We start from the raw sequence: 12,434 nt of genomic DNA, 5'->3' as shown, positions 1-12,434 counted from the left end.
ATTAAAAGCAGTCCAACCAGAACATTGTAGGTTATGAATCCAAACTTGATGTCTCCCAAAGCATAACACTTGAGGGGATCAGGTATCTTATGTAATCTCACTCCCCACAAATCATCCCCAGTAGAGACCATCTTGTTCAGTAAGGATCCCAACACTTGCACCCCCATGGCTGTCATGTTCTTCGAGTGAAACTTATACCCATCCAGGATAGCTAGAGAAGTTAGATAAACACACCCATTCTCTAGGACAACACTGGTTCCAGAGATTAGCGAATAAAACTATGTCTCTCCTGACTCCAAGTCCTACAGACACATTGGAGTAACTCTAGAACTTTGGGTTGAAATGACATCCTCAGGATCACGTACTCATCCTTCTCATTCTTGTGGAGGTCTAGGGAGATAAGAAAGACCCGGCCAAGATACTCCATTCCCTAAAAATGTCTTCCGAGGTATCCATCTCAAGTCATCCTTTCCAAACCTAGGAATCACCTCGAATTCAGGCTGTCTCTGGAGTACAAAATACCTACTGGATATCTGCAGGTCCCTAGCCATCCTCAACGTATCATAAAATGTCGTCTTAACATCCTCAACATCCATGTAGACGACCCTGGTTCCCAAGGGGAGCTGATCCTGATTATACTTCTCCATAATCCAGGAGTGAATCTCCAGAAACTCGGAGCTTGAACTCACTCCACAGATGATTTCTCTAATCTCTATTTGCTCCAGCATCTCCAGGCCTCTCCTATGTTCCTCCATCTTGGGATACTTCTATCCGTCTAACTTCCTGAAGTTAACCAGGAAGTCTAGTAGAGGAGCCCTAACAGGAGAAACTCAGGATCTAGAAGAAATCTAGGCTTGTTATGACCGAATTTGGTGACCATCTCCAGATATACTTCTTCATGTAGGCATTTTCGCGTCAGTTGCTCATACGGTGACGATACCCAACCAGGGAGGCCAACATCTCACACTTGTTCGCCTTCCTCTTTTCTCCCCAGGTTTTCTCACCTTCCTGAGGGATCAGCATTGACAACTCAGGGTTATGAACCTTACTCCTCTGAATAGTCCATCTTCTTTCAATCTTGACCCGAAAGTCTTCAGTCTTCAAGATACTATAATACAATAAAGTTATATAAACTGTAAAATAAACCTTGTACCTTGTACATCAGAGATACCAGTCAAACGTCCTTTGTGTTTAAAATAGAACCGAATTTTTTTTTAAATGATAGCATTGTATATATTAAAGGAGAATTATTTCTCCTCTTGAGTTTTAATGCAATCATCAAAATGGTCCAATTTCTTTTATAGAGGACAGTATGGAAACTTTTGTGTTTTCAAAGGTGAGGGAATTCAGAACGTGACGAAACCGTCGCGTAACAAACTGTCAAGTGGTTTATAGAACTTGTTTGATTAAAATGGATGTCAAGTCTACTATAGACACATCAAGAATGACCAGGTTTACATACACCCACTGATTAATGATCTTAAGTCTACAAGAAACAACGAGAATGAGTATACACCCTTTTATTATTGTGAATGTCAAGTCTACAAGAAACATCAAAAATGGGTTTACACCCTTTGATTAGTGTGGATTTCAAGTCAACTAGAAACATCTAGAATGGGTTTATACCACTTGATTAATGTGGATGTCAAGTCTACTAGAAACATCTAGAATGGGTTTACACCCTTTGATTAGTGTGGATTTCAAGTCAACTAGAAACATCTAGAATGGGTTTACACCACTTGATTAATGTGGATGTCAAGTCTACTAGAAACATCTAGAATGGGTTTACACCCTTTGATTAGTGTGGATTTCAAGTCAACTAGAAACATCTAGAATGGGTTTACACCCTTTGATTAATGTGGATGTCAAGTCTACTAGAAACATCTAGAATGGGTTTACACCCTTTGATTAATGTGGATGTCAAGTCAACTAGAAACATCTAGAATGGGTTTACATCCTATGATTAGTGTGGATTTCAAGTCAACTAGAAACATCTACAATGGGTGTACATCCTATGATTAGTGTGGTTGTTAAGTCAACTAGAAACATCTAGAATGGGTTTACACCACTTGATTAGTGTGGATGTCAAGTCAACTTGAAACATCTAGAATGGGTTTACACCCTTTGATTAATGTGGATGTCAAGTCAACTAGAAATATCAAAAATGGGTTTACGCCCTTTGATTAGTGTGGATGTCAAGTCAACTAGAAACATCTAGAATGGGTGTACACCCTTTGATTAGTGTAAATGTCAAGTCAACTAGAAAGATCTAAAATGGGATTACACCCTATGATTAGTGTGAATGTCAAGTCTACTAGAAACATCTAGAATGGGATTACACCCAATTTGATTAGTTTGGATTTCAAGTCAACTAGAAACATATAGAATGGGTTTACACCAATCGATTAATGTGGATGTCAAGTCTACTAGAAACAATGAGAATGGGATCACACCATGATTACACCCTATGATTAATGTAAATGTCAAAAGTTTACTAGAAACAACTATAATGGAATTACACCCTCTAATTATTGTAAATGTCAAAAATCTACTAGAAAAAAAACGATAATGGAATTACACCCTTTAATTATTGTAAATGTAAAAAGTCTACTAGAAACATCAAGAATAAATTTACACTCATTGATATGCTAAAAAGTCTATATGCAGTTAGAATGTGTTTTAATTAAGAGCTTGACTTGTTTAAATATTGCTTACATTTATTTTCTCACTAAAATCTTTCCTGAAAATGTTTAATTATCAAAAGGCGCTGACATAGATTTCTTGGAAATAGCAGTTTTATAAAATTAGAGATTATGAGAGTGAAAATATCATTCCTATATTTAATCAAAACAAATTTAAACTACACCATTAACACATGATATGTAATATGTATGTATATCAATGTGTGTAAATAAATTTGTAATAATAAAATAAAAAGATCTCCTATTATAATTTTGATTTAAGGAAATAATTTATTTATGGAAATTGTTGTCGTCGTTATCTATACACAAAGTTGTAATCTCCGTTTGTCTGTCTGTCTGTTTGTTTGTCCGATCATAACTCAGAAACCCCTGGACTTATTTGCCTCAAGTTTTGATTGGGGAACAAGACTTTAATAGCTAAACTTTATTTTCCCATTACAATAGTTCAAGTGCGGGTAAACGGCGGCAGCGCTGGGTTCCCAAACTTGAAACTTAATATAATGTGAGCTATAGTTCTTTTTATCGTCTTTTGCTTTCGATATGAGCCTGGATCCTAAAAATCAAATCTTTCAATTAAAATTGTTAAGGTACAATTACTACAAAAAGTTTCAACGAAATTAAACGAATTATGTTAATTATATAATTATATTTTTACAAAGTGTAGCGACATTTCTGAAATATTTAGTCAAAACTAAAATGAGATGAACTAAAATTTTGAAATTCATATTTTTGCCTTTTTTAAAGCCTGAAGAGAACGGAGAATGTCTGGCGTTTGCTTCAGAGAGGGTTCTTGGTACTCTCTCAACTATTCTTGTATCCCAACATATGATGGAGTCTAGTAACCCAGGTGACATCCAGTAAATGCATAATTTTCAAATATTGTTTACGCATATTGTTTCACATAATGGATTGCTCACATTTTAAGAATTCGAAAGTGTTCCTGCAAGCCAAAGTGTTCAAAACTATCTGTCTAGTGTTAGCTCAAAAATCATTTTGAAAAGTGAATTTTGCGGATTTTTTTACGCATAAAAACTCTTTAAGAATATAACCGTCTAATCTTTAGTAACATGCTAAATATTTCAAATATAACATATCTCTGAAAATGGATAAAACTCTTATTTAGTTTAATGTGTTTTGAATTCTTATTTATAAGAAACAAGTTTCTGGGAGAATATAATCAAAGAGCATTCTTTAGGCGTAATATCAGATTTCCATTAGTCTAATTATCTCTCTAGATTTGGCCTTTTCGTCTTTGAAATGTGTCCTTTTGATCAGTACCATATTTCTACTAAAAATCTGAAAATTTTAAAATATTGATGAATCTTAAATTTCTTGAAATATGTTAACAAAAAGATTGTTTTATTTTGTAAGAAAAAGCTCAAAATGTTTTATCTCATATTCTAAGTTCTAACAGTCTTATTTTTGATTATTTAACTTCTTGATCTTATTTATATCAAAGTTTAAAATCATCGAGTGTCTATTTCGGATTTTGACAGAAAGATAAGATTTTTTAAAGCAACAAACAAAATGAAGTTTTAAGAAATCTTTTATACTAATTTCTTTCTTTCACCATTTGACCGAAAATGTTGCATTTATGCCATTAATATTTCTTTGATTTCTATTTTAGTTGCAAAAGCTCAGATAAATGGAAGCACCGAAGGAAGTGTTTACATTCATTACAATTTTATTGATTTTGAGTATAGATATGGGCTTTGTCAGGTATGGAAAAATAAATAAAATAAAATAGAAAGCTTATTTTTTAATTTTTGCAACGTACTTTATACATGCGAGTTTCCTTCAACCTATTTTGGGATGAAGCATATTGTTATAGAACTGTGCAATTTTCAATTTCCTCTTTGGAAAAAATGTTATAAATGTTTTAAAATTTAGAAATAAATTATTATATCAATATTGTATCTGATAAGGAAAATAAAAATCTTCTCTTAAATTTAAAAACTCTTTTTAAAAGTATATCTTCAAATGAGATTACTACAAACTCCTGGGATTAAATAAGAATTCTGTATTTTTTTTGTCTGGTTCATAAAAGTTCCACTCTGGGCTTTCCATTCATTGTATATTTCAGATCACTGAAGCTCTTCTGTTTCTTCATGCAAGTTGTCAACTTGTACATAGGTGAAACAGGAAATCTTATATCGAAACACAGAGAAACTGATTAATCGAAACCTGATGCCATAGACCTTTCATATTCCTAACTGTTAATTTTCTATTAGATAAGAGGTATTCAAGGTTTGAAATATCAAAGTTTACGCTATCTGGGACCGGATTTAATGAATTTGAGCCAGATCTAGAGAGAGATCAAATAATAATAAATCAGGGTTTCAGACGATCCTTATCAGTTCCTTTGTTTCCTTGTGAAAAATTGTAGAACCATAAACGCACAATAAAGTGCATTTTTTCCTCATTTTAAAAAGTTAATTAGTAAATTAAAAAGATAGAAATCCATGCATTTTGATAATAATATTGGAGACCAATTTCTACAACAATAACACAAACAGTGTAAAATAATACTTTTAGCAATTCTTTTTCGTATTTTCAATATTCAGAAATGTTTGCCCCGGAACAATCTACATCAGCAGTAGGGGAACCTGGAAACTAGGAGGTCTTGAACATGCAGGTGAGGATATTTTGAATAAAATTAAATTATAGAACAGGATTATCTAAATTGGTTTAGCTACTTTGAAAATATTAATACTAATCAATAATCATTTTATCTTTCTAATCACATCGGAATTTTTGTATTAAATCTACAACTTGTTTAGGATTTCTAGAATTAGCTTTAACTCGTCATATTTAAACCTTATTCAATTAATATCACTTTCAGCAGATAAATTCCTAGGATATCAAATTTAAAAATTCCAAGCTCTAGCGGCCCAGTATTACAAATACATATATTTTAATAAACAAGCCGAAGGCACCTTATTTAAAAATTATTTTTCTTTGCGCATTTTTACAACAATGAACCAAAAGATATCGCGGAAATTCCTAGGATTTGTTTATAATTTTTTGAAATCTTCGCCTGCTATAATTCCCCTTCCCACTAGAGCTGGTTACGGTTTTGCAACATTTAGGGCCCGATTGGTTCAGCTGATTCCTCTTTTATTGAAACCAGACAAAAAGCTAACAAAACAGACAAAGCTAATATACGCATAAGTATTAGTATTAGTATAGATACATTAATTTTTTTCAAAATTATAGCAGAACCTTATTTCTCATACACTGTGAAGCTCCAAGCTTCACTTCTTTTGTGCATTTTCAGAAAATTGTTGGTAGATTTGTTTTGCCAGTATGCTTTGAATTCTAAAAAATTTCTAGTTACATTCCAAAAACTAATGTCACTTTTAAAACGTATTTAAATGAGTCCATAAATGAAACTTTTGTTTTTGCAAATATTACACCGGAAATTATTTTAGAAACAGTAAGTAAGCTAAAACCCAAGAACAGCTCAGGAAAAGACAATATTTCTACTAAACTACTGAAGGAGATTATTGATTGTATCGATTATCCTATAGCAAATTTATTTAATCTTTCTTTTAAAACAGGATACATCCCTAGCGAGTATAAATGATCAAAAATTATTCCAATCCTTAAAGTGGACGAAAAAGATAAGTTTAATAATTACAGACCTATAAGTATTCTTCCAGCTTTGAGTAAGCTACTTGAAAAAATTGCTGCAATACAAATGTTCACCTATATTAATAAGTTTAACATCTTTTACAAGCACCAATATGGATTTAGACCTAAACATAACACAAATCAACCACTTTTGCCCTTAGTGAATAAAATCTATGAAAACCTTAATAAATCTAAACCAGAATTTACTCTTGGAATATTCCTAGACTTAAATTATCTTGTTAATAGAACTCAATATGTATGTATAAATGGAGTTTTTTCAACAGAAAGAATTATAACATGTGGTGTTCCTCAAGGAAGTGTTCTAGGGCCCCTGCTGTTTCTGCTTTATATAAACGATTTGCCCCTAGCAACATCTTTTTTTACCAGCCTCTTTGCAGATGATACTAGTTTTTTAAAGTCATCTCCTGACATTGCAAGCCTAATACTTGATGCAAACACTGAACTAAAAAAGGCACAAAAATGGTTTCAAGCAAATCGTTTGTCACTAAATGTCTCCAAAACAAAGTATATAGTATTTAGAAATAGAAATATGTACTTTGACCCCAACAGTTGTAATATATCAATAGGAAATGAGATACTTGAAAGGATTGGTAATGACTGCGTGAACAAATATTTCAAATTTGTTGGACTTAAACTTGACGAATTTTTAAACTGGGATTTTATATCTCGAAAAAAATTGCTAGCTCAATTTTTGCTTTGTCTCAAATTAAAAATATCCTACCATTAAACATTCGTCTACTTGTTTATTACTCTCTTGTAAGGCCTCATATTGAATATGGAATTGGTACTTGGGGAGGGGTTAAAAACTCTAAATTGCAAAAAGTCAGATCTTTTCAAAAAAGGCAATCAGAGCGGTTAACAATAGTTACTTTCAAGGCACATTCAAGTCCATTATTTTCAAAACTGAAAATTCTTAATCTTGATGATACATACAAACTTTGTGTTCTGATATTTATGCATGGATACTTTAATGATAACCTTCCCTCTTCCTTCCAAATTATGTTTAAGTCTTTAGCTGAACCGAATAGAACAAAATCGTAAAATTAGAACAGGGTTTAAACAAAAATTTAGAAAGCTTTCCGTCCGCAATGTTTCCTAAAATGTGGAATGAAATTGAAATTGACCTTAGAAAACTAAATCTACAATAATATTTAAACAAAGAGTAATCAATATTTATCTTGAGAATTATGAGAGGTATAAATGCGAAAAACCTAGCTGTATATCGTGTGAATAAATTTTATATAAAAAAACTAAAATAACTGAAACTTTATAAGCTTATTTCTGTTTCTGTATCTACCATCTACACCCTGTATTTAATTCATCTCTACATAAAAATCCCTCTGATCTCACCCTGCAACAGATCACCTTACAATCTCCTTTCTTCCAATCAACTCCTTACCTATCCAAAAACATATCTTGATATGTGCAACCAATTTTATTCAGTATCGTTAATTAATTCGGACCAACCACTCAAAATAACCAACCCTGGTTAGGCGGGTCCAAACTGCATTGTAAATTATGATTGCTTATTTGTAATATTTCATGCAACTAAAAATATGTCTGAATGTATAGGTCGGATTGGAAATGGAGACTGTGAAGTTGCCTGTCAACCCTGGACTACCAAAATGCCTAAAGCAGCCCAACCAAATCTTAACTACATCGGTAAATACAACAACTACAGGGTGAGTCAAAAAAAGTGTGATTTACGGCGCCTGGTGCAAAAGTGCACCTTTTTTCGTGCAACTCTTCTGATTTTTCAATATTTTTTGAAATTTTTTTTATTTTTTTTTTGGTACTCCAATTGCAAAAAAAATCCGCGAACTTTTTTTTCTCTCAAAATCAAAATATTTCTATCGAAATCTAAAATTTCATTAAGATTGAATCACAGAATCACAGAAAATTGGCAAAATTGTAATAAGAAAATTCGCAATTTTCAGTCCTGATCTAATTTAAAGGAAAAATTGTTTTTCAATGGTTCTTCAAGTTTTAACTGAACAGTGTATATTTTTAACTTTTGAATATACTAAGAAGAAAGGAAATAGAAAATTCAAATAAGTTTTCCTCAAAAATTAGCCCAAAACTGAAAATTGCGAAATTTCTTATCACAATTTTGCCAATTTTCTGTGATTCTGTGATTCAAACTTTATAAGATTTTAAATTTCGATAGAAATAGTTAATATACACATTTTTGCTTTCATAAACTTTTGATTTTGAGAGAAAAAAAGGGTTCGCGGATTTTTTTTTGGATCATTTGAGTACCAAAAAAAATTTGAAATTTTCAAAAATATTGAAAAAACACCTTACAGAAGAGTTGCACAGAAAAAGGTACACTTTTGTACCAAACGCCGTAAATCACACTTTTTTGACTCACCCTGTATATTAATTTTATTACTAAAATAATATTTTCTTTTTAAACAGCTCCAGAAATACAGCACAAATCCTGCTATAACAGCTCCAGTGATATGTATAGTTTGGGAATGACTTATATATCATGCTTTAACTCAGGACAATCTGTTATACAGGTAATTAATAATTGTAGCAAAAATTACATTCTATTAAACTAGTTGAAAGATCAGCTTCTATAATGGTTTTCTCCCGTTGCATTTCTTCAATAAGTTTATTGTTCAGGAGAAAAGAAAATCGCTCATTTTTGAAAACATTTATTATCTTTAGGTGATAATTTAGGTTACGTGCCGAGCTAAATGTTAAGACTAGTATTAAAGGGTTTATGAACAGTAAAATTCGAAACACCGAAAATCCACCAATTAGAAAATTCCGTGAAAAAGAACTGAGTTTGCCACAAACTCAAATTTTCTAATAACTATCTTTGCAACCTAATGGTGTAAACTTTTTTAGACTATTTAATCTAGCCGAATTCAGAATATCAAAGGCCTACAACACGGCGTTGCAAAGATTATAATAGAAAATCAGAGTTTGTGGCAAAGACTTAGTTTCTTTCTTGACACTGCTTCATGATAATTGGAGAAGTTGGAAAATGTTTAAATATCTGATTTAAATCTTACTGATCTACTGATCTACTGATCTACTGATATACTTTTAACACGTAACAGTATAACCTTTTAGGCTAGTCACAGTACAAGTCAATATTTTAAACTGGCCGGACAGGTAATTATAGAATTAGGAAAATTGAAGATGTGTGTGACTAAATATCATTATATTTAGCTATCTGAGAAAGTAGCTGAAATACTTCCATTTATTCCAGTAGGCCTTCAGGTAGTTTATTTTTTCAGAAAACAGTTAACGTCCAAAAAGCTTATCTTTTTTTAAAAGGTGTTTACATTTTTAAAAAGGCAAAGTATGCTATTTTCAGATTTTATTAATTTTCAGACTAGGTGTTGTACTGCATATTGAAAAATAAATTACGAAAATAAAAATAAATTTAAAAAATTAAAATAAATTACAAGAAATGAAAACATTTTTTTAAAAATCTAAATATATTTTATTTTCTAAAGTTTATGGTTACATTTGTAATAAATTACATATCTATTATATGATGTACATATTTTTTATGATTTGACATTTGACATTGCATTTGAGATAGAAAAAGCCTTTTCTTTACATTTAAATCCTCAAAAACATTGTTCGTTTCTCCGCCGTTCCTCAGAAGACTGACAAGATCTCTAGGCACTGGGAAAAGGTTTCCTCTTGGACATTGGTCTGGAAATGGTAAGAGTCTTCTGGGACATCAGCATGGAAGTGTAAGTCTCCTGGCCGGGACGTCATCAAGGAAGTGTGAATCTCCTGGGATATAAACACGGAAGTCTTACAAGACATCAACACGGAAATGGGAGTCTTCTGGGACATCATTACGGAAGTAGGATTCTTCTGGGACATCAACATGGGAACGGGAGTCTCTTGGAACATCAACACGGAAGTGGTAGTCTTCCGGGACATCATCACGGAAGTGGGAGTCTCCTGTGACATCAACCGAAATCGAATTGGTAGTTTTCTGTGACATCCTCGTAGAAGTGGGATTCTTCTGGGACATGAACACGGAAGTTGGAGTCTACTGGGACATCATTGCGTAAGTCTGGGAATTAGGAAAGGTTTCGTGCTTTTTAAATCTTTTCCTTATACTCTTTCTCGCCCTTTTCCTCTTTTTCCTCGTCCTATTCGACATCCTGGAATGGGTTTGGGTCAGGATACCGAGGGTTTTTGGGAAGGAAAAACACTCTTCACCTCCTCTAGACCATAACCTCAGCTCCACGGATTCACCGGCCTTCACAAATTCCTGTCATAGAGCCAAGACCCCTGGATCAAACTCATGTTTTATGTGAGATGTCGAAAAGTTGAACGGACCACTTCAGCTGAAAATAAAGGAATTGAGTCTTTGCCACAAATTCAAATTTTCTAATACTCATATCTCGACAACCTGTTGGTGTAAACCTTTAGAATTTCAAACTTCGATTATTTGATCTAATGTAGTTCATAGTTTGAAATATCTAAGGTCTACGACAGTGGGTTTCAAAGAAGGATTAGAAAATCAGAGTTTGTGGCAAAGACTTAAATCCTTTAAGATAAGATTTCAAGAATGTTGCAGCAGAATTTTAAATGCCAAGGAAGGAAAAATTATGTTGCCACACAAAGATTTAAAATACTGTTTCATGCAAAATAAGGCTTAATTTTTAAAAGGAATTAGTAAACAAACTGGTGAACCAAGACACAAGGCATAGGCCTACAGCAAGACAGTTGGTTCAAGCACCATATTTCGGGTAAGACTAAGTAATCCTTAGATTAATTTTTATTAACTGATCATAGTACAAAATAAATTTAACAAAAACACGGTAATGGTATTTTTTTTTGTGACAAAATACTCCTAGATTTTAGCATAATTGGCTGCATTAAAGGGACTGTAAGCGTAATTTCATGTGACCCTCCATGCAAAGAGTCTAGAGCCATGATCATGAAAGACAGCCATTTATGGCTTGATTGTTCCTGCTACAAATCAGTATATGTTAGATAAAGCTTAAAATGTATGTATAATTGTAATATTTAGTTTTTTCCGTAGCAAAATAAATAATAAATAAAATTAAAAGAGGACAATGCGCGATTTACAGCGGTACCATTGAAACCTTTCTTTGTTCGTCTTATAGCACAGATATATTTGTGTAAACTTATCGAATTCCGGTATGCGTGGTGTAAACACAATGTACACCGGAATTTGAAGCTGAATACAAGCGGGTTTTGAAAAAGGAATTGAGTCTTCGCCACAAACTCAAAATTTCGAATTCCTATATCTTCCTTTACAGACACACACTGTACTCGACGAACACACAAAGATTTGAAGAGTACCGTTGTAAATCTGGTATTGCCCTTTATGCATGGAGGGTCACTTGAAATTACGCTTACAGCCCCTTTAAGAAAAAAAAGTTGAATTCGTTGAATATGAACGCTTTTAGAATACGGATAAATCATGTAAATATTTGTTCGATATCTTATTTGAGATAACATTTTTGACTATTTTTATTTTTCATTTTCTTATTACTAAAAGTTCTAATTAGTTAACATCTTACCTTGCTTCCGTTTTTGGGCTCTAATAAATCATAAATACAAAATATAAAGAATATGTTCAATGTTCATTCAGACTCAGGAGGCTACTTCCACAGTGATACAAAAGTTGAAAAGTCATGCAAAAATCGTTTAGAATTTTTCCAATCACTGAACTTAAAAACTAAAATTAGTTATTGAGGTAAATCCAAAAAAGACAAAGGCTCTGTAAAGTCGACCCAGAATTGAAAATTAATGCAACATTTTATAGCAGTTTGAATCTGTGCTTTCGGTGGTCAAAGAAAATGGTAAATTGAGTGGCTTTGCATGTGTACATATATGTTTCTATATCTTTTAACGGCTATCTTTGAACTATAGTTTCTACAGCTTTCTAATGATACCAATCGTGAATCAAACAATGTAAGAATTGTGGGTTTATACGGTGCGTGTATATACATTACACATACTATACAAATATTTATTCTAGAGACCCAGCGGTACAGGCCCTACAGTTCCTTGAAACCCTTAATACCAAGGTAATATAGCAATATCAGTTAAATTTTTGATTAT

General features: G+C 32.6%; 1 protein-coding gene across 2 annotated transcripts in view; it reads left to right on the top strand.

The window, feature by feature from the left end:
- Positions 1-12,434, top strand: part of LOC111704557 (SCY1-like protein 2) — a 44,687-nt gene that overhangs the window by 16,953 nt on the left and 15,300 nt on the right. For both annotated transcript variants that reach the window (XM_023476832.1, XM_023476831.1), the window contains exons 6-15: positions 3,447-3,549; positions 4,330-4,421; positions 4,786-4,835; positions 5,267-5,337; positions 7,929-8,018; positions 8,775-8,878; positions 9,441-9,482; positions 9,540-9,590; positions 11,010-11,089; positions 12,352-12,400. In XM_023476832.1, the coding sequence (XP_023332600.1) occupies positions 3,447-3,549; positions 4,330-4,421; positions 4,786-4,835; positions 5,267-5,337; positions 7,929-8,018; positions 8,775-8,878; positions 9,441-9,482; positions 9,540-9,590; positions 11,010-11,089; positions 12,352-12,400 (732 nt within the window). The remainder of the gene's footprint in view (positions 1-3,446; positions 3,550-4,329; positions 4,422-4,785; positions 4,836-5,266; positions 5,338-7,928; positions 8,019-8,774; positions 8,879-9,440; positions 9,483-9,539; positions 9,591-11,009; positions 11,090-12,351; positions 12,401-12,434) is intronic.

Source organism: Eurytemora carolleeae, unplaced genomic scaffold, assembly GCF_000591075.1.
Source record: "Eurytemora carolleeae unplaced genomic scaffold, Eaff_2.0 scaffold617, whole genome shotgun sequence".
Classification (NCBI taxonomy): domain Eukaryota; kingdom Metazoa; phylum Arthropoda; class Copepoda; order Calanoida; family Temoridae; genus Eurytemora; species Eurytemora carolleeae.
Note: the sequence above shows the minus strand (reverse complement) of the source record. Positions and strands in the feature narration are given on the sequence as shown.